Below are 24,087 nucleotides of genomic sequence, written 5' to 3'. Positions count from 1 at the left end.
CCTCCGGTTCTTTGTTCTTGCTTTTCTTCCTGCAAGAAAGCTCTTCCCCATTGTCATATTCCTATCACTCACTCTTTCACATCTTTGAGGTTCTTTCTCAACATAACTTCACAGTGAGGCTTTCCTCGACCAACCTATTTAAAATTACACCACTTTCCCCTCATATTATATTTCATTTCTTTATTTGTTTAATGTACATTGCCTTTATTTGAATATAACCTTTTTCAGAGCAGAGTTTTGTTTTTTTTTTTTGTTCACTGTTATATCTTCAGTGCTTAGACTAGTGCCTGCCACAGAGATGTTCAAAAAATATTTGTTGAACTTTTATCTAGCCAGAACCTGCTATGTGCCTTACATGAGGCTATGCTAAAGAACAGAGATACAAGGTCCACTACAGCTCTTCCATGGTTGGCGACATATATGTACTTTTCTTCATATATAGGAAAATTTTAATGAAGTTGAAAGAACTCGAGAAAAGCTATAAAATGATACAACGTATTAGAAAAAATAATAATTCTTATATAAGATATAGAAAGTCATCTAAGAATGAAACACAAAAGGTAAAAGGGTATCCAAACCAGTTTTACTAAGCTGGTAAAAGGAAGAACAAGACTCATAGGAGAAAAATACTAAATTTGCCCAATGGAGTGAGACAAAAATTATGACTTCAAGGGGAGTCAATTCTGACAACTGCAGAATCATATTAAGTCTTACATCATAAAACAGAAATGCAAAATTTTCAGGTTCCAATCATTTCAAAAATCATGTTATTGGTATCAGAAATGAAAAAAAAAATGTGTGTGGAAATGGTGTCAGCAAAATAACAGAATTAGAAACCTCTACCCTCCTTCCCCCATGGACACATGGATTTAACAACAATAACTTGAAAAATGCCTCTGTGAAAAAACCAGATATCAGGTAAAATATCCCTGCATGCCAAACAGTGAGAAGCCAACCAACCATATGGAATCACAGTAGGAAAATTTGTGACACCTTCCACTCTCTTACCAGAGCCTTTTCCCCTCCAAGCATGGTTGGTACAATTGGGACAAAACCCCAAACCCCATATTTTCCCTGGAAGGAGATAAAAATAGAATTTATGTCCAATGTGCTGACTTTTACGAGGACTGACGGAGAAACTAGTCTGTATCCAAGTAGTGACAAAAATGAGTGGCCGGCCGGGTTGAGGGTCTCAGAACAAAGATGATAGAACATGTACCAGAATTTGCAGTACCACAGATACACACTAGATGGAGAGCCAGCATTATGATTTACTACAAAACAAGAGAGGCTGCAGTATATCAGACAGACACCAGGAGAAGCTCCTAGGTGGAAACCGGTGAATCTGTTCAAATAGCCTAGAGAGGACATGCACCTAGTGAAAGTTTGAGAAATCTCCAGAATCTCTAGTTTGGCTGAGTAGTGAAAGTCTTCCCTGTACAAAACCAGACCACAAAGTCTGAGAGAGTTGGCTGATTCTTCAAATGCCAAAACAAAAAAAGAAAAAGGATATCATAACACATTTAAAGGAACAAATTAAATCTCCATAAATGTCCCCTAAAGAAACAAAGATATATGAATTGCCAGAAAAATATTTCAAAGTTGCCATCACAAGAATGCTCAAGGGATTAAAACACAGCACAGATAGACACCTAAACAAAATTTTTAAAATGATGCAAAAACAAAATTAGAATATTAACAAAGAAATAGAAACTATAAAGAAGCAAAGGGAAATTCTGGAACTGAAAAATGCATTACCTAATTTCAAACTTCACTAAAGGAACTCAACATTAAACTTGACCAGACAGAAAAAAAAAAATCAATGAACTTAGAGACTGAGTCAAAGGAGCAAATTACAAAATAAAAAATTAAAGACAGAAAGAAAAAAAGAAAGAAAGAAAGAAAAAACAAAGAAAGAAAGAGAGAAAGAAAGAAAGAAAGAAAGAAAGAAAGAAAGAAAGAAAGAAAGAAAGAAAGAAAGAAAGAGAGAAAGAAAGAGAGAAAGAAATAAAAGGAATGGAAACTGGAGAGAGTCTAAAGGACTTATACCATTGAACAGAACAACATATGCATTATGGTACACGATAGAAAGTACATGATAGAAAGGGGCAGAGAAATTACTTGAAAAAATAATGGCCAAACTTCCCTAAATCTGAGGAGAAATATACATACAAATTCACTAAATTCAAACAAATGCATCTTGGATAAATGTAATTAGACTTACACCAAGACACATCATAATAAAGAGGTCAAAAGTCATAAAGAGAAAATCTTAAAAGCAGTGAGAGAAAAGTGACTCATCACAAGGGAACTCCTATTAGATCAGCATCAGATTCCTCAGCAAAAACTTTGCGATCTAGAAGGGAGTGAGATGAAATATTCAAAGTACTGAAAGAAAGACAGCTAACTAACAATATTATATCCAGTAAAATTCAGGAACAGAGAAATCAAGACTTTCCCAGATAAGAAACCTGGGGGAATTCATCACCAGTCGATTCTCCTCCACAAAAATATTGAAGGGAGTCCTACAAGTTAAAGTGAATGGATGATAAACAGCAACACAAAACTATAATAAAATATAAAATTCCCTAGTAAAGGAAATATAGAATCTTGTATTACTGTAATATAGGTGAGTAAATTATTTATAAATCCGATTTAGAAATTTTAAAAAGCATAAGAAGTAATTGTAAATCTATGTTAATGTCTGTGCTATATAAAAAGGATAATTCATATCATCAATAATGTAAAGTGAGAGGGAGTCATATATGTAAAAGAGTAGAGTTATTATCAGTTTAAAATAGATTGTTATGACTAAGATGCTTTTTGTAATGGCAATGGTACCCATAAGGAACATATCTATAGGATACGCATAAAGGTAAATAAGAAAGGAATCAAATTATATCACTATGCAAAAACAATAAAACACAAAGGAATACAGCAAGAGAGGAAATGAGGGACAAGCAATGATAAAAGAGAAAGAAACCAACAAATGGCAATAGTAATTCTTCCCCTATCTGTAATTACACTAAATGTAAATTGATTAAACACATCAATTAAGAGACATAGATTGGCTGATGGATAAAATAACAAGATCTAACTACATGCTATCTATAAGATATTCATTTTAGATCTAAGGACACACAAAGGCTAAAAATGAAAGGGTATTTTATGGGCTAAATGTCTATATCCCCTCAAAATTTATATGTTGAAATGCAAACCCCAATGTGATGGTATTAAGATTGGGGGAGGCTTCGGGAGGTTATTAAATCATTAGGATAGACCCCCTGCCCCATGAATGGTGCCTGTATAGAAGAGAGCAATCAGACAATTTAAGTGATTAAAATAAAAATGCTGTTTTCTAAAAATTATTTAAATAGGTCAGGACTACAAATTGATTCATAAGACTAATTAATTTCTATTTATAGGTCAATTCTAAGACTATTTTTACATATCTATTTTACAATAACTTATTTTAATTATATTTATAAATGTCTTTTGGTCAATCAAGAACCAAAGAGAAGATATTAAAGGATTTCATCATTAATAAACTAAAGCCATCAGAAATATCACCAAAAAGTCTTTTTTTTCTTCAGATTTAAAACTGATTTAAATCAACATATGGATCACTCTTATATTTCAATGTATACTTTAGTTGAAAACGCTAATTTGAAATATAATGTTCTTTTTAAAAACTGCATGCTAGGAATATTTCTTTAAAGAAAAATTTTCCCTTCCCTTATTTTAGTTTGGAAACATGAAACTTGTTCCACCTTGAATCCATCGCAGCATCTACTTTTGCTTTTCCTTGATGATTGTGCCTCTGCTGTCTTATTCAAATGTTGATTTTTGTCCATCATTGAACTAAAGATATGTGAATGTTTTCAATTGTCACCGATGTTTTGTTCAAAACGATGACCTATTCAGGGAGAAAAAGTATAGTTGATTTCACGTCAACAATATACATCTCAGAAACAAGAAAAGCCACAAGGACAACATCAATCAATCCAGAAAACCACTAATATTCATTCAGGGCCTACTATGTCCTGAGCACTGGGCTAGGTAAATGCTGGACACACACACAAATACACACACACACATAGTCCTAGCTTTAGGGAGATTATAATTCAGTTGGAAAGATACATTGATGGAGAGACAATTGAAACAACAAATAAATAATACAGAATCATACACTAGATTAGATGAACAAAACTGTTAAATTACAGAAATGAAATTTGTTTTTATTTTGTACATATCTACATTATAAGATTTAAGAAGGCAAATATATGTTGAATTTACCTATTTATAGGTGCTAAACAGAAATTACCTATTTCAAAGTGCTAAACAGTGCCTTTCCTGTACCAGTCAAAATGGGTAGAAAAATGATGTAATCAATTGTAATTAGAATGGCCTAAGAATGTTTCATAGAGGAGATGTCTCTGGAACCAGGCATGAAATGCAGGAAGACTTTGAATTTATTTAAAAAAAGAATTTGTACTCTACCTCTAAAACAGACTCTGGCCATGGTTGAGATAACCATCATAATGATCCTACTTTATTTTAATTTTGTTCATCTATTTTTGAAGAGAAAATATATGCATGTAGTTGAAAGTGCAAAAGATCAAGAAGACATATTTTAAAGAGCACTAATATTGTCAGCTTTTAGTTAATCTTACCCAGAAATACAATATGCATTTTTAGATTAAATGCATAGTACTTTCCTGTTTTAACACAAATGGCAGCATACTATTAACACTGTTCTCTACCTTTTTACTCTGCTTTATACACTTAACTTTATATTAATAAATAACTTCCTTAGTTTTCACATGGCGTAGGGTATTCAATTGTCCATAATATATCTAGCTAGTTTCATGTTGATAAATATTTATGTTGTATCTAATTATTTCACATTAGAAAATTTAAAATGTCATTTTACTTATGTGTGATCATAGCTGTAGGATACAATCCTACTGGAGTTTTGAGGTCAAAGTACAAGAAGAATTATAATTTTGAGAATTATTAATCCCCTATTTTAAAGACTAGTAAAATCAGTCAATTTGTTTATTTGATTTGCTCCTTTATATAGATTTGTAGGTTCTTCATTGAGGTTTAAAAATGTATTCTTGTTTACATGTACGTGCATAACATACATTTATATATCTAAAATATCTCTGTATAGAAACACATGTAAGCATAGATATGATTATCAATAAAGCATTAATGATACAATATATTTGATATATATTCTATGTACAGTTGTTTCTCTTTATTTGCAGTAGCAATGTTCTAAAAAATTGCTGTAAAAACTAAATTACCAAACAGTGAGCACTGCTCCTAGGGAAAAGACAGGGTTAGGTTCCTGAGTACCTCTGGTCACAACATTCTCATCAATGGATTGATGTATAACCTTGTTTCCTGTATGTTTCTGTTTAAAGACACCTTATTTAATTTATATTGTTGATCTATTAGTGTTGAATCTGTGGCCAGCAACACTATACTCATGCCTAAGGAAACCTTATGTAACATATACATTTTTTTCATCAGACACATCACAGCTTTCTTGCACTTGGAACACTAGACAGTACTTCAGCAGTATGCTTGAGAGTTGTTTTAACAGCAAAACCACCAACAAAAAGGACAAACAAAAAAAAATAGGGCACTAAGTAGGCTACAAAAAAGTCACTTGTTTATGAGAGTTGAAACAAGAAGGCAGAGCCATACGTTGTTTGACCTCAGCTGGAAACACATGTGTAGGACAACTCACAATTTTTGCCACACACTGCAGGTATGTGAATGACCATTAAAGTGTTGTAGTATTGATTTGGGGGCTACAAATAAGTTTTAGTGAGTGGGCAATTTCATAAACATACTATCCACAAATAATGCGGATTGACTGTGTATTTTATTCATTAATCTATTCCACAAGGGTTTATTGATTCCCTACATTATAAACAAAGACCATAAATACATATTATGTATGTTTAATGAATGTGTAAATGTGGAAATAATAAATATCTGAAGATATTATCCCTATTGTATATATGAGTGTATGTAAACAGAGACATGAATGCAGAAATCCACACCTGTGTTCATCTAAGTGAATCTCAGTTATTATTATACTTTTGACTGTCCTCCATATATGCCTGTACCTGTACAGTTACTAAATGTAGTGGAGTGAGGAGAAAATAGGTAGTTTGTTGGTCCCAAAATCATAAGTAGGCTTTTGATAAATTTCATGTTGTTTTTTTCATGAATACCTCTTTCTGTTTCTTTCTTCAGAATTTAAATGTTAGAAAAATCATTTTTTAATTGTGAATCACACAATTGCAAATTTCTGTGATTTGCAAAGTAAATAGTCACCATTTAACTTTAAGTTTTTGTTTGTTTATTTGTTTGTTTTTGTTTGTTTGTTTGTTTTTTGGCTACTGAACAAATATTCTTGAAGGCTATTATCTCACCACTCTTACCCATGTTTACTGCAATTGATTAAATTGCTCGTATGATTATCCTGTCTCTCAGCCCACTCTCCATCCTATACATATCATATGTATCCTCAGAATCTTTCAGAGGTCCCCTGTTCCACACATAATAAAATTCACACTTCCTATTTGAGATTCTTCACAAATTCAATCCAGCTCTTGTTTTCAGTCTCATTCCCCAATACACCCAATAAGCACCTTCAGCCATGTGGGACCAACGTCCCCAGGAAAAAAACAAAAACAAAAAACAACCTTCTATATTTCCTCTTAGAACCTATAATATTCTTCCTTATCTCTTGGTTGTAGTTCTACTCAGAGTCACCCCTCTTATATATTTTCCCAGTTACTCCCAATTAAAAAATCTTCTCCCACACTGCTACTCCACTGGAAAATATAGCCTGTAATATCGTTATTACTCTCCCTCATTTCTGAGAAAGATTAAATTGGAACAAGTTACTACAAAGTAATTAGAAAGTTGGACTATCAATATAGGCTTGACTCTAAACATCAAACTTTCCACTTCAACATGGCACTTTAAGCCTGACTTGGAGACATTTAATGTAGTTTCCTCAGGACATACTGTTTTCCTCAGAATTCCAAATACATGACATATAAATGAATTTTGGGGATACAATATGTTTATAAGACAGGACCACAGGCATTTAGATGTAGCATTGCAACTCTTCCTTGAACAGAATAGCCCAATTCTGCCTAGTTTGATTGAGGTGGAGCGAAGGAAAGAATCTCACCAGCCTCTGCTCATCTGTGTAAAGCTTTTACTGCTTGAGGGATCATAAAAGCAGTGCAATCAGGTGACCCAGTTTTTACCATATACCTGTGGAACTGAGGAGGAAAATGGGAAAATAACATTTATTAACTTCTTACCCCTCTTATGGAAAGACTCCCCCCCCCCATCCTCCGCTTACTTTGACAATAACATTTGTCTTATAAGGGTAACCACCTTTCTGAATGGGAGAATTGAAATAACATTTATTGAGTCCTTAATTTGTATCAGGAACTGTGCTGAAGCATATATATAGGTTTTCATTTAATCAGAGATAAAATTATCTGGGAGAACATTTTTCTTTTTCCTCACCTTGAAACAAACTTGAGTTGAATAAAGGAAACTAGAGGTCGGTAAGTGACTCTGAGACTCATCCCATTTCTTCATGTTGGCCAACTAACTCTCCACCCCAAATTATCCAGTTAAGAGAGGATAAAAGAAATAGGGAATACATTTCATAATTCTAGGTAGTTAGTGAAAATAATTTCCTTGTAGCATATTTTGAGAAGGTAACGAGAGGTCCATTTTCTCAGACTTCAAGTTCTGGGAACAGGATTTCAAACTTTATTTTTATTTTTATTTTATTTTTAGATTATTTTTAGATTATTTTTATTTTTATTTTATTTTTAGATTATGAATGTCTGATTTTCTGTATTTTATTTTTAAAAGTATATATAAACCTGTGGATCATCCATCTCCAGAAGGGATATTTAATAGATTTTAAGGGCTTAGAACATAAGTTTGTAGAAAACACAGGCATAAAATGTTTAATGTTTATCATGTCCATCAAAATATTTTGTCTTTGAAATTTGTATAATTTTCTCACATAAAAGAAACATTAAAATTAGAAAATCTCAAAGGTTCTTACCTGGAATGAGAGTTCTACAGCAGCAGCAACAGCTCCATCCCTTTAACTTTTGTTGAAATCTCCCTTTAAATAGTTTGTTAGGTTTTTTAAAACCAGTCCAATAATGATTAACCATCAGGTCATTGTCCTAGGCAACCAGAAGAAAATTAACTAGCTATTCTAAGAGTCTGTTCCAGACTCCTGTATTTTAAAGGTTATATTTGTCAGAATCTATAAAATATTTTTTTCTGTGAAAGTTGAGTTATCGAACTTTATTTCTGAGCATAACTTACATTTGTTTACTTAATTAACTTGATCTCATAAGAATTTTTTTTTAAATATACAAATACAACAGATTATCCAAGGTACTTAAAATGCTTCCAAATAGAGAATAATTTAAGGTGATTTTTAAAATGTGCCTGCAGTTTACTTTTTCAAAACATAAATTACACTCTTTTTTGCTTGATACTTAGGGGCAGTTCTTATGTAATGTGGATGGATATAATATGTTCCATATGGAATAGTGAAGCACCAATTCATTACAAGATAGGTCTTCCAAGTGACAGAATTTTTAAAAATGACAAAGTCACGACTACTTTGCATGATAAATTCTTTACATGAAAGCGTGAAGAAAGAAAGGTCACAGAGTTTCTTTCTGTTGACTTGGTTTTTAGAGAAGGGAGGAGCTTGAACCATTTGAATTTTTTCTTGAGGAGGGGTTAATTTTTGTTTACTCATTCATTAAGTCAAACACTTTTGAGTTGCTACTATACCTCTGTACCTCAGACATTGGACTCTATTCTGGAAGTATACTAATGTGAATTAGATTCAAATCCCTTTCTCTCACATAAACAAATATGTCTATTTGTTATATTGTATATGTAGCTATTATGTAGAGAACATATATATAACAGTTATTTTATATAACTATTATATAGAGAAGAGATACATAATAGCTATTATATATGACTATTAAATAGAGAGAGCAATGTGAATACATCTGTAGCAATGTGAGGACGCATACATGACAACTTTGTTACCCCTTATCACTTCTGAAGTACAATTTTTGATACAACTGCAGTCATATGTCTTTAAGTTCTATATCTCAGTTATTTGATAAATTAGTTCTATCCTGGTTTATTCATGAAATTATTGCAATCATGGGGGAACCAGAGAGTATGGAGAGTAGTAGGGCTGGGAAATTCTTAATTTCCCAATTAAAGGGAACTGTAAAGAGAAACACAGACCTGAGGTTATGAAGATTAGGATCCTGGCTCTCAAATAGTTCTCTGTTGAATCAGAATCTATGGCCATCCAGGCCCATACCTAGGAGATTCTGATTCAATTGAGCAAAGATTGTGCTTTTTTTTTTTTTTTAAATAAGCAGCTCAGTTAATTTTTATGTAATACCAAATTTTGAGAACCACTATAGAAAAGAACACTTTCAGTTTTTTGTTTGTTTGTTTGTTTTGTTTTGCTTTTTTTTGGTTTTGTTTTTGACTCTCTTTTCATTCAGACTGGGACTACATATCTGGTGTTCCCATGCAATTTTCTCTTCAAATTTCCAATCCACCAAGACACATCACATTGTTTGAGAAAACTGTATAGGAAGAATGAAGGTAAAAGAGTACAAATTAACTGAGAACCTTTCTAATTCCTAGACTAAAGATATCTGGTGAAATTCTGGAGTGTTGCCATAGATCAAAGAGCGTTTTAAGTGACCTTTTTTCTGCCACGACTGTTTAAGTAATTTGTCGTTGTGCGGCTTGTGAAAGAACAAAAGTGGTCAGAGGAAAGGAGTTTGCAACAGTTGTTCCAAGATCAATATTATGCTAACATCCATGGGTCAATAGAATTGCAAAATTTGCTTTAAAAAATATAGTAGTATTTACATCAGAGATAATCATCATAGTTCTGATGACATATCGTGGTCTTTGAAGTCTGATAAACTTTGATACCAATTTGTCTCTAATACCTGTTAACAGTATCAATTTAAGTAGGTTATTTCAACTTTCTGAACATCAATATCCTCATCTAGAAAATAGGAAGACAATATTTGGGGTTAAGATTAAATAATGTATGTAAAGAGCTTTACACATTACCTGATACATTATAGATTCAATTCCTAGTACCTAAAAAGAGTCATTGTACGTTGTTTATGTATTATAAATATTTAAAACAATTAATTCATATCAAATTAACAAAAATAAAATATCTGAGACGTGCTCAGCAGTTTTTTCCAATAGTCTTTATTCCCGGGTTCTCAGGTGGGTGCCACAAACATATTTTGAGAGGTAGCCTTGAAGCTCAAAGCAAACTCGTCATTGTCTGCCCACCATACTGCCCATGGCAGTGGTCAAGAGGCAGCTCCAGGAGGCTGGAAAGAACCCCACATATCTCTGCCCACTGACACTAAGCCCTGGCATCATCATGATTAATCTTATCATGGCCATCTTCTCTCTTATGTTAGTCACCACCACAAGAAGATAGGGATTCCTTGATCACTCCCAACATTTCCTGTCTAATCCCCATGTCTCTGCACGTCTCTGTTTTTGCCCTTCAACTTCTATTCCTCTCTCAGTCCTGAACTGAGAGCCTTCTCTTGAGCTTCTTGGAACTGATTGCTAACCACAAGTAGAATTACCTTTACCTTCAGGCTCTTCTGTGAATTTCTTTTGCTTTACCTTGTTGCTCTAACTTAAACCTGGTCCTTCCCTGAAGACACTGCCTCTCCGGCTGCCATGATGCATAGGGACTTCTTTATTCTCCATATTGCATCATTGCATCGCACCAGATTGACCGGTTTCCAATTTGCCTTTCCATTTTCACACACTCTTTCTTCAGAATCCATAGTTTTGAATTTCATATCAAAAGATGCTGTTACTGCGGCTGTGGGGATGCAGACCTCATCTGTGGAGGTTGAAACACAATCCTCATCTGCGACTATGGAAACGCGGCCGGCATCCACAGCTGCAGAGATGCAGGGGATCCCAGGATGGAACAGAGAACACAAAAGCCAGGAGGTGGGCTCTTTCCTTGCATCCCACAGCTGATCTCTCCAGCTGAGGGGGCAGCCAGTTGGGCCCTAGTTCGGACAAAGGACACAAACTCCATACCTGGTCCCCTCCCCCCCACTCCTCCAATCCTACTCCCGCCCTTCCAGAGATTTAAACTGGCCCCTGAACTGAGGAGTAGTGACAGATTACAGAGGAGCCTCAGTGCTCAGGCTCTGGGAAGACTGGCAGGCAGCTCTGACCCAGGGAAGAGGCTGGGAAGAGTGTGATTTTTGCTGGGCTAGGAGAGAAGAGACTCCTCTACCCCCCAGCCACCACCTTTTCTGGCCTGCAGGAAGAATGGGACACTGCTGGGGTGGGAGAGAGAAGACCACTCCATCCCCAGCCCCCACCCTTTCTGGCCTGCCTAAGGCAGAGCAATTACATCTGCGGAGGCACTCCCCGGGATCAGCAGTAAGCGACAGATGCAGCTCCCTGCTTTCAGCAGCTCAGAAATCTCCCACCAGCCACACACACACACACACACACACACACACACACACACACACAAACACACACATACACACACACACACACGGAAGAAGTGCCCTAACCCTCAGGAGAACTGGAAACAGGGCTGCTGGTGCTACTCTCAGTGCGCATAGATGCAGGCAAGGGCAGAAACTGCACTGACTTAGTAGAAACTAACATCCAGACCCCTCAGCCCCACGCATCTAAATCTGCAGTCCCAAAGTCACTCTGGGCACCAGGTGAATAGCTCGGCATGCACAATACGCAGGGGACTCTTTGGTACAGCAGAGGACAACCTGGAGATTACTTGGTGGGCTTAAGCCAAGACTGGTGCTGCTTTTTGTTTTGCTTTGTTTTGTTTTGTTTTGTTTTGTCTTTATATCTTTGATATCTTTCCCTGTGTTGAGTAGGGGTTGTCGGTTGTTTTTACATGTGAATGTATTTGATTTTTTCTTTGTTGTTGTTGTTGTCATTGTGCTTGGTGATTTGCTTTGTTCTGAAATTGCCCTACCAGGGCCCAGCTTAAGAGGCACAAGATTCAACCTATCCAGAGGCCAACTCCAGACCAAACCAGACTACTACCGGGTATGACCTACAAGTCACACACCCAAAGGGAATTCTCTACAGGCACAAGAGCCCATAGAGGCCAAACCACATTTAAGTGGTCAACCCTCACACAGCAGAACACCCAGCGGTGGGCAGAGCCAAGTCTCACAACTAGTCAGCCTAGGATTTAACTCCAACTACTCACAAGTGAAAAGCAATTAAAGATCTTCTTTAACAGGACAATATACACAACACCTTTGGAGCACATGCAGAGAGGAACGAAGTAGTGCAAGTCAAATATAAAGGACACATACTACATAAGATAACCCAGCAAGAACTAAGAACTCTAGGGGATCTACCTAGTACGTCAAAGCAAACACAGACAGTCAGCCAGAATGGGGAAACAAAGAATCATGTCCCAAATAAAAAAATAGAAGAAACCTCAACAACTAGAACTAAACGAAACAGAGGTAACTAACCTATCAGAGACAGAGTTCAGAAAACTGGTGATAAGAATGTTTAAGGAGCTTAGAGAAGACATTAAGAAGGATGTAGAAATCATAACGAACAACCAGTTAGAACTAAAGAACACAATTACCGAAATTAAGAACTCTCTTGAAGGAATTACCAGCAGGTTACATGAAGCAGAGGATCGAATCAGCGACTTAGAAGACAAGCTAGCAGAGATCACACAAACAGAACAACAGAAGGAAAAAAGAATGAAAAACAATGAAGATGGTTTAAGAGACCTCTAGGATAACATCAAGCACAACAACATGCACATCATAGGAATACCAGAAGGTGAAGAGGAGAAGCAAGGGATTGAGAGTATATTTGAAGTAATAATGTCCAAAAATTTCCCTAACCTGATGAAGGAAACCAACATACAAGCCCAGGAAGTGCAGAGAGTTCCAACCAGGATAAACCCAAACAGGTCCACACCAAGACACATTATAGTTAAAATGGCAAAGCTTAAAGACAAAGAGAGAATCCTAAAAGCACCAAGAGAAAGGCAGAGGGTTACATACAAGGGAACTCCCATAAGACTATCAAATGACTTTTCTGCAGAAACATTGAAGGCCAAGAGGGATTGGCAGGAGATACTCAAAGTGATGGAAAACAAAGGCCTACAACCTAGATTGCTTTATCCAGAAAGGCTATCATTTAAGTTGATGGAGAGATAAAGAGCTTCCCAGAAAAGAATAAGCTAAAGGAATTTATTACCACCAAGCCAGCATTGCAAGAAATACTAAAAGGACTTCTGTAATAAAAGAAAGATGATAACAATCTAACTACAAATTTAAAAATGGCAATAACTATGTACATATCAATAATAACTTTAATTGTAAATGGATTAAATGCTTCAATCAAGAGACATAGAACGGCTAAGTGGATAAGAAAGCAAGACCCTTGTATATGCTGTATACAAGAGACTCACCTCAGATCAAAAGACAAACACAGGCTGAAAGTGAAGGGTTGGAGTAAGATATTTCATGCAAATGGAAATGAGAAAAAAGCCTGAGTTGCAATTCTTATATCTGACAAAATACACTTTAAAATGAAGAACATATTAAAAGACAAAGATGGGCACTATACAATAATAAAGAGATTGACCCGACAAGAGGACATAACCCTAGTAAACATCTATGCACCCAACATAGGAGCACCTAAATATCTAAAACAGATACTGACTGACAAAAAGACAGAGATCAACTGTAACACTATTATAGTAGGGGACTTCAACACACCTCTGACAACAATGGACAGGTCTTCCAGACAGAAAATCAATATGGAAACAACAGCCTTAAGTGATACATTGGATCACTTGGATTTAATCAATATTTTCAGAGCATTTCACCCCAAAGCTGCAAAATACACATTCTTCTCAAGCGCATATGGAACATTTTCCAAGATAGACCATATGTTAGGCCACAAAACAAGTCTTGATAAATTTAAGAAAATTGAAATCATACCAATTGTCTTCTCTGACCACAGTGCTATGAAATTAGAAATGAACTACAGGAAGAAAACTGGAAGACACACCAATTCATGGAGGCTGAATAACATATTACTAAATAATGAATGGGTCAAGCAGGAGATCAAGGAAGAAATCAAAAGTTATCTCGAGACAAACAAAAATGAAAACACGACGACCCAAAATCTATGGGATGCCACAAAAGCAGTCCTAAGAGGGAAATTCATAGCATTGCAGGCCTACCTAAAGAAACAAGAAACATCACTAATCAACAGTTTATCTTCACACTTAAGGGATCTGGAAAAAGAACAGCAAAATAAGCCCAAAGGGAGCACAAGGAAGGAGATAATAAAGATCAGAGCAGAAATAAATAAAACAGACACCAGAAAAACAATACAAAAGATCAATGAATCCAAGAGTTGGTTCTTAGAGAAGATAAACAAAATTGACAAACTTTTAGCCAGACTCATTAAAAAAAAGAGAGAGAGGACCCGAATTAATAAAATCAGAAATGAAAGAGAAGTGACAACAGATACCGCAGAAATACAAAAAAAAATAAAGAAATTACTATGAGCAACTATATGCCAACAAATTTGACAATCTGGAAGAAATGGACAATTTTCTAGAGGAGTACAACCTTCCAAGGCTAACTCAAGAAGAAACAGAAACATGAATAGACTGTTTACCACCAGGGAAATTGAATCAGTAATCAACAATCTCCCAACAAACAAAAGCCTTGGACCAGATGGCTTTACAGGTGAATTTTACAAAACGTTCAAAAAAAAATTATCACCTATTCTCCTCAAGCTCTTCTAAAAAATCCAGAAAGAGGGAAGACTCCCAAATACTTTTTTCAAAGCCACTATCACCCTGATCCACAAATCAGACAAAGACACCACAACAAAGGAAAACTACAGGCCGATATTGCTAATGAACATAGATGCAAAAACACTCAACAAAATATTAGCAAACAGAATTCAGCAATACATTAAAAAGATCATACAGCATGATTAAGTGGGATTCATCCCTGGTATTCAAGGGTGGTTCAACATCCGCAAATCAATTAATGTGATATACCACATTAACAAAATGAAAAATAAAAATCACATGATCATATCAATAGATGCAGAAAAAGCATTTGCTAAAATCCAGCAGCCATTTATGATAAAAACCCTTAAGAAAGTGGGAATAGAGGGATCATATCTCAACATAATTAAGACCATATATGATAAACCCACAGCTAACACCATACTCAATGGGGAAAAGCTAAAACCATTCCCCCTAAGGTCAGGAACAAGGCAAGGTTGTCCACTTTCTCCACTTCTTTCAACATAGTGCTGGAAGTTCTAGACACAGCAATCAGACAAGAAAAAGAAATAAATGACATCCAAATTGGTAAGGAAGAAGTAAAATTGTCATTATATGCAGATGATATGATACTATATATAGAGAATCCTAAAAACTCCACCAAGGAAGTATTAGAGCTGATAGGTGAATTTAGTAAAGTAGCAGGATACAAAATTAATATTCAGAAATCAGTTGCATTTGTACATACCAATAATAAAACTTCAGAAGGAGAAATTTAAAGTGCAATCCTATTTACAATTGCTCCAAAGACTATAAAATATCTGGGAATAAATTTAATCAAAGAAGCAAAAGATCTGTACTCAGAAAATTATAAGACACTGAAGAAAGAAATGAAAGAAGATACAAATAGATGGAAACACATACCATGTTCATGGATAGAAAGAATTAATATAGTTAAAATGTCCATACTGCCTAAGGCACTATAAATATTAAATGCAATTTCTATCAAACTACCAACGACGTTTTTCACAGAAATAGAACATATAATCCTAAAATTTATATTGGACCACAAAAGACCAATTTATATTGGACCAGCAATCTTGAGGAATAAGAACAAAGTGGGAGGTACAGCAATACCTGACATCAAATTATACTACAAGGCTACAGTAATCAAAACAGCATGGTACTGGCATAAAAACAGACACAGATCAATGGAACAGAGTAGAGAGTCTAGAAATAAATCCATGCCTATATGGCCACTAAATCTAACACAATGGAAGCAAGAATGTATGATGGGGTAAAGACAGTCTATTCAATAAATGGTGCTGGGAAACCTGGACAGACACATGCAAAAAAATGAAGCTGGGCCACCTCTGTACACCATATACAAAAATAAATTCAAAATGGCTTAAAGACTTAAATGTAAGATCTGAAACCATAAAATATCTAGAAGAAAATATAGGAAGAAACTTCACAGACATTACCCAGAGTAAGATTTTTACTGCTATATCCCCTTGAGCGAGGGAAGTAAGAGAAAAAATAAACATGTGGGATTACATCAAACTAAAAAGCTTTTCACAGCAAAGGAAACCATCAATAAAACAAAAAGGGATCCTACTGAATGGGAAAAGATATTTGCCAATGATATATCCGATAAGGGGTTAATATCACAAATCTATAAAAAACTCACTCAACTCAACTCCAAAAAAACAAACAACCCATTTAAAAAACGGGCAGAGGACATGAAGAGACATTTTTCTAAAAAGGACATACAGATGGCAAACAGACATATGAAGAAATGCTCAACCTCACTAACCATCAGAGAAATGCAAATAAAAACCACAATGAGATACCACCTCACCGCAGTCAAAATGGCTATTATCAATAAATCAACAAACAAGTACTGGTACGGATGTGGAGAAAAGGGAACGCTTGTGCACTGTTGGTGGGATTGCAGATTGGTGCAACCCCTATGGAAAACAGTATGGAGGTATCTCAAAAATCTGAAAATGGAACTACATTATGATCCAGCAATTCCACTCCTAGGTATCTATCCGGAGGAATCCAAAACTCCAATTCAAAAATCTGTATGCACTCCTATGTTTATTGCAGCACTATACACAATAGCCAAGACATGGAAACAACCAAAATGCCCATCGGTAGATGACTGGATTAAGAAACTGTGGTACATTTATACAATGGAGTATTACACAGCCATAAAGAAGAAAGAAATCTTACCATTTGCAACAACATGGATGGACCTAGAGAACATTATGTTAAGTGAAATAAGACAGACAGAGAAAGACAAATATCATGTGATCTCACTTATATGCGGAATCTAAAGAAAAGATAAGTGAATGAACTAATCAGAAACAGTTTTGGAGACATAGAGGAAAAACTGAGGGTTGCTAGATGGGCGGGGGTTAGGGACAAGGGGGAAGATTAGGGGATTAGAAAACAGTCGGTAACCACAAGATGGCCATAGGGTTTTGAAAATTAATTTGGGGAACATAATCAATAATGTTGTAAAGGTTTTGTAGGGTATCCGATGGACACGTGTCTCATTTGGGAGACTACCTCAGGGATGATGTAGATGCCTGATCACTGCACTGTACACTTGAAGCTGAACAATAACGAATGCCAATTATAATTTTACATATATATATACATGTAGGTATATGTTTACAAGAAGCAGAGTACAGCATTAGGAATAGAGACTGGAAATGTAATGGCTGTGTGCGATGTCAGAGGGATAGTGGATGGGGGAAGTGGGGTTGTGGGGATAGAGCCCCAAAAAGCAGTTTACAGGCTTTCGGCCTCACATAGAAAGGTGCTGGCTCGGGTAGTAAATGGCCATCACCTGTAATCAGATGGCCATCAGCTGTGGCTAGTTGGCCGTCAGCTGTAACCTGTAAACCATTGGCCACTAATATAACTGCTGTGGCTACGCTAGCAGAAAAAAAGAGGGCTAGCAAGAGTGGATTGCAGAGAGGTGGATGCTGCCGGTGAGAATATAGTGATATGACGCCCCTACTTATGGCTCCGTGGGTGTTCCTTTTTGGCCTAGCCACATCCTGAGTTCTTATGTGGGGAGCGGGAGCTGAGACTCCGCCAGATGCCCCGCTTAACAAATGGCGCAGCGAGCAGGGTCCCCTGCATGACAGGGGTTCACCCAGTGTGAGGGACATAAATGATAAACGTCTAAGCATTACTTTGTCTTGTGCACCTGAAACTAAAAAAAAAAAACAACAAAAGAAAAAAAAAGATGCTATTACTTACCTTTCTGTTGGAATCAAGTACCACTCTTTGAGTCACTTATTCCACGACAATTTTAGTTTTTGATTCAAAGCCAATCTCTAAAAATAGTACTAATGATAATTATTGGTGATTTCAATGACCATGAAGAGAATCCTTATAATTCTGTGGCTTCTTAGTTTTTTAACCTCATTTCTCCAATGATCTTACTTCTGCTCGCTTCAATGGACATATCTTAGACCTCGTTACACCCAAAACTACAACTTCTCTGTAAAATCAGTTTTGTGAATTGGATTGCCACTGTCTATTTTCCAGCTCACCCTCTGTAATACCTCGATGCAACATTGCTTCTACTGACCAGGATCTAGTGTCCATCGATTGATTCTACCAGAGATTTCACTGTTCCTTATTTCATGTCCTCATTGTCCTCCACATCTGGGCTAAATTTAATTGCCATGGTAATCATTTTCTTCCACACATTATCAAGTTATTTGTGATCCTTATAATTGCTTGACAAAACGACAATCTTGATTAAATCTAACTGTCAGACTGTTCTGTCCATTCGTCTGTGGTGATGAATGTGGTTGAAGAAAAAAACCTTAACCATGCTGACTTTAAATTTGTGGTAATGAAGCTCAAATGGGTCTTTTGTTTTGCCTAGGTATGATGTTGCATTTTCCTAATCGATGTTATCTTGCTTTCTGAGTAACTTTTTTTTTTTTAATTGCCTTCCTCTCTCTCCTCAAAACTTGAACACATCTTCCCCTGTCCCCACCTTCGGCTAATGACTGTTTCACTGACAAAAATAAAGAACAAAAATGCAATGGAATACTACTCAGCCATAAGGAAAAGATAAAGTACTGTCATTTGCAACAACATAATGGATTTTGAGATTATCATGCTAAGCAAAATAAGTCAGACAGAAAAAACTAAGAAGCATATAATTTTACTCATATGTGGGATATAAAACTGAAAGCAACAAATGAACAAGAAAAACAAACAAAGAAACAAAAACTCATAGACACAGACAACAGTTTAGTGGTTCCCTGAGGACAAGTGGGGAGTGGGTGATAGAAGAGGGTAAAGGGGGTCAAATATATGGTGATGGAAGGAGAACTGACTCTGGATGGTGAACACACAATGCAATATATAGATGATGCATTATAGAATTGTACAATTAAAACCTATATAATTTTATTAACCAGTGTCACCCCAAATAAATAAATAAAAAAACAAAGAAACAAAAACTTCCCAAATCTCCTTCCACCACACCTATCTACCTATTGCATCAGTACCACATATTCTGCCTTGATGAATTGTCCATTCTTCCGCCAAGGCCAACATCCACTTGTGCACCAGATTGCCTCCTCTCCTTCTGTTCCCAAGGAGATGAATTTTCCCTTTCTAAAAAAATGTTCCCATCAGCATATAAACATGCTGTCACTTTCCCATTTAAAAAAATATATCTCTTTTGATCTCATTTCCTTTCTAGGTATTGCTGTATTTCTCTGCAATTTTTACAGAAGAAAAAAAAAAAGAAAACTTCTTAAAAGGCTTCCTATAATTATTGTTTTCCATTAGTTTCCTCACGTCCCCTCTTGAGTACACTTCAATCAAGTTTTGACCCCCAACTCTCCCCTCTAACTACTCTTACCTAAGTCATAAATTACCTAAATGCTACATGTAAGAGTCTCGTCTGACTTGAACTACTAGCAGCAGTTTTCAGAGCTGATTATTTCCTCCTGGAAATACTTTCCAGGACACCATCTTTTGTGGGTTTTCCTCTTAATTGACTGGCTTTTCTATTTCCACCTCATCTACTAAATCCTTTTTGTATCTTTGGCCTCTGAATTGGAGCATCTCAGGATTCAACTCCCACTTATTCTATAAAAATCTCAGGATTCAAATGTTTTATTTTGGTAATCTCATCTATTTTCATGTCTTTAATACTATCTATATGCTGGTAATTACAAATTTTTAATATCTGGCTGGGATTTTACACCTAAATTCTAATTTTTTTCCATTGCCCGATCACCATCTCTGTTTAGATATGTAACGGGCATCTCATAGATAACATTTCCCAAGCTGTTTTCATCTTTCTCCTGTAATATTCCCTGTCTCAGTATATTGTAACTCTATACTTTTAGTTGCACGTGCACATGGGTGCACGCACACACACATGCACACACACACATTGTGGGGACAAAACCCCAAAAAACAGTTTCCAGGCTCTCGGCCTCACATAGAAAGGTGCTGGCTCGGGTAGTAAATGGCCACCAACTGTGATCAGATGCCAGCAGCTGTGGCTAGTTGGCCGTCAGCTGTAACCCGTAGGCCATTGGCCACTAATATAACGGCTGTGGCTACGCTAGCAGGAATAGGAATGGGGGCTAGCAAGAAGATGGTGGCTGGCAAGCGCGGACTGCTGTTAGGCAGATTATGTAGATCCTGCTTCCTGTGTCTCCAGCCCAGCCACCAGCGAGAATATATTGGTTTGATTCCCCTATCTATGGCTCCGTGGGTGTTCCTTTTTGGCCTTACCGTGTCCTGCGTTCTTATGTGGGGAGCGGGAGCAGAGACCCCACCGGCCATCCCGCACGACAAATGGCGCAGCGAGCAGGGTCCCCTGCATGACACTTGGCGTAGTAGGCAGGATACGGTGCTGGCCAAAGCTCTCCGAAGGGCAGTGGAGCAGTTTGTGCGTATGAAAGCTCAGTCTGAGGAAGACCAGGAGGAGCAGCTGCCGGAGAGCTCGATTCCCGTGGAGGGGTGGGAAGAGGTGGATGGTTCTCCGACCAGCAGAGGCCGGAGAAAGCGGAGAAAGCGGAGGTTGTTGCCGCCCTGTGGGCTGGGAACTGCTTGCTGAGGCAGCCTGGATGCAGGACTTGTCCCAGGAGGAAACGCTTGCTGAGTCCTCCATAGGAGATGATGGTGAGGTCAAGGTCATCCCTCACTCCCAGGACAGCCCTGGCGAATGACTATGGACTATGGGGAATTGCCTTCTATCACTGATTTAATGAACGCTTGACTGTTTGGGAACATACCACCATGTAGTGGGACTGGCGAGAATGTTTGCTTTTGTGTCTTGACTGGCCGCCATTGATAATATGTAAGCACCTTGATGTGAGCTGCTGTTGTTCCAGCACAGTACCCCAAGAGGCCCAGAGAGAGTGGCAGTGCCCTGAGAGGCCCTGGCTGTGTCCAGGAAGTCTGGCTGTGCCCAGAGAGAGTGGCAGTGCCCTGAGGCCCTGGCTGAGTCCAGGAAGTCTGGCTGGGTCCAGAGAGAGTGGCAGTGCCCTGAGAGGCCCTGGCTGTGTCCAGGAAGTCTGGCTGTGCCCAGAGAGAGTGGCAGTGCCCTGAGGCCCTGGCTGTGTCCAGGAAGTCTGGCTGTGTCCAGAGAGAGTGGCAGTGCCCTGAGAAACTCTGGCTGTGCCCGGGGAGACAGGTGGTACCCTAAGAAGCCCAGGAAGTCTGGCTGTGACCAGAAGTACTGTGGTGGTGCCCTGAGAAAACCTGGCTGTGCCCGGGGAAACAGGTGGTACCCTAAGAAGCCCAGGATGTCTGGCTGTGCCCAGAAGTACTGGGGTGGTGCCCTGAAAAACCCTGGCTGTGCCCGGGGAGACTGGTGGTACCTTAAGAAGCCCAGGAAGTCTGGCTGTGCCCAGAAGTACTGGTGGTGCCCTGAGAAACCCTGGCTGTGCCCAGAGAGCCTGGCTGTGTTCAGGATAGTGCATTTACCTCCAGGCTCCTTGCACAGGGCCCCTCGCAGAAGACGCTTGTCGCGTAGATTGTGAGGCGAGACCCTGTAGGGGTGGAGTGTGGGGACAAAACCCCAAAAAACAGTTTCCAGGCTCTCGGCCTCACATAGAAAGGTGCTGGCTCGGGTAGTAAATGGCCACCAACTGTGATCAGATGCCAGCAGCTGTGGCTAGTTGGCCGTCAGCTGTAACCCGTAGGCCATTGGCCACTAATATAACGGCTGTGGCTACGCTAGCAGGAATAGGAATGGGGGCTAGCAAGAAGATGGTGGCTGGCAAGCGCGGACTGCTGTTAGGCAGATTATGTAGATCCTGCTTCCTGTGTCTCCAGCCCAGCCACCAGCGAGAATATATTGGTTTGATTCCCCTATCTATGGCTCCGTGGGTGTTCCTTTTTGGCCTTACCGTGTCCTGCGTTCTTATGTGGGGAGCGGGAGCAGAGACCCCACCGGCCATCCCGCACGACACACATGCACACACACAATATTGGAATCATTCTTGACTACTCTCTTACTCACACCATATCAGGCTCTAATTTCAAAATATATCCAGAATCTGACTGCTTCTTACCACCTCCATGGCTATCACTCTGGTCCTGAATTATTGCAATATCCTTCAGCTTTTATTTCACTTTATCTCCTTACACTCCGCATCCCTCTTCCCCAACCCTACTCCCCATGTAAATTTAAAAGCAGCAGCCAAAATCCTTATGTCAAAATAGGTCATATCACGACACTGCTCTGTTCAAACCCTCCAATGACTTCCTACGTCACAGCATAAATTATGTCCAAAGAATGGACCCAAGGCCCCATAAGATATAGACCTATACTCAGGATCTTTATATTTGCTGTTTATTTCATCCTAGAAGGTTCTTCTTCAGATATCTGCATAGCTCACTCCATGGCCATATTTTAGTACCCACAGAAATGATTCTTTTTTAGTGAGGTCTTTTCTGACCATCCTTTTAAATATTACCCCATTTGACCTCAATATAGTTTCTTACTACTTTACTTTATTCTCATTTTCCATCATACTATAAATTTTAGCCATTTATTTTGTTTACTATCTGTCTTCCCCTGACTTGGCAACCATAAATTCGGACTACAGTGTAAGCTCTAGAAAAGCAAGGAGAGGTTTTCATCTGTTTTGTGCACTGCTATATCCCTAGTGCTAGTACCTGGTACCTAGTAAATATAAATATGTTTGAATTAATAAATACTTTTGAATTAATAAATGAATTTCTCATTTAAAGAAAAATTACAGCAATGAAGTGATGTTACAAGCAAACACTTAAGCTAGAAAAATGGTAAAAGATGGTAAGGAAGCTGTCTGTAATTTTATAGGAAACAGTTATCCAATTATTGATGGATGTAATAAAAATGTTGCAAACGGTCACCATTTCATTTTGTTTAAAGAGTCAAACAACACTGATGCAACATGATGAAATTCTCTGTGAAAATTGTGTTCAGAATCGTCCATTGGCTTCTCAGCTCAATTAGAAGAAATATTCAAGTCCTTTCTATATTTTACCGTAACCTACAGAATTTCTTCCCTGGTTCTCCCTCTAATATTATTCCTAAAAGTTTCCTACTTAGTCATCACTTCCCAGAAAAGCATCCTTGATGTTACAGAAACATCCCAATCATGTTTCTGTCATAAGGGTTTTGCACTTATTCTTCCCTCTACCTGGAATACTTTTCCTCCAGATGTCTGTTTTATTACTGTCATCATTTTTCTGCTCAGTTGCTGCTGCCTCACAGATGCTTGCCTTGACCTATTTAAGAAATGTAACATTTGTAATTCTCTATCCCTGTGCCCTACTTTCCACCACTCTGTTTCTTAAAACAACATGACCAAGTTGGTATAATTGGCATTTTAGCAATACTGAGTCATACAATCAATAAACAACTCTTTTAATTCTTCCTTAATTTCTTTCAGCACAGTTTCGTAGTTTTCAGTGTACGTGTCTTTCACATTTTTTTGTCAATTTTTTTAAACATTTCATGTTTTTTATTAAAAATTATAGTACTTTAATTTTAATTTCTGAATGTTTAAGGCTAGTATACAGAAATAAAACTGAGTTTTGTATATTGAACTTGTATCCTGCAACCTTAC

The 24,087-nt window shown here is 37.5% G+C and overlaps 1 protein-coding gene across 2 annotated transcripts in view; it reads right to left on the bottom strand.

Annotated features, from left to right (window-relative positions):
* The window catches only part of LOC308502158 (solute carrier organic anion transporter family member 1B3-like), a 55,962-nt gene extending 48,688 nt beyond the window's left edge, over positions 1-7,274 (bottom strand). For both annotated transcript variants that reach the window (XM_081059551.1, XM_081059550.1), the window contains exons 1-2: positions 7,226-7,274; positions 3,771-3,916 (exon numbers count right to left, since the gene is read on the bottom strand). In XM_081059551.1, coding sequence (XP_080915677.1) covers positions 3,771-3,857 — 87 coding nt within the window. In that variant the 5' untranslated portion in view covers positions 3,858-3,916; positions 7,226-7,274. The remainder of the gene's footprint in view (positions 1-3,770; positions 3,917-7,225) is intronic.
* Positions 7,275-24,087: the final 16,813 nt, after the last annotated feature.

This window comes from Rhinolophus hipposideros, assembly GCF_964194185.1.
Source record: "Rhinolophus hipposideros genome assembly, chromosome: 9".
Lineage (NCBI taxonomy): Eukaryota > Metazoa > Chordata > Mammalia > Chiroptera > Rhinolophidae > Rhinolophus > Rhinolophus hipposideros.
Note: the sequence above shows the minus strand (reverse complement) of the source record. Positions and strands in the feature narration are given on the sequence as shown.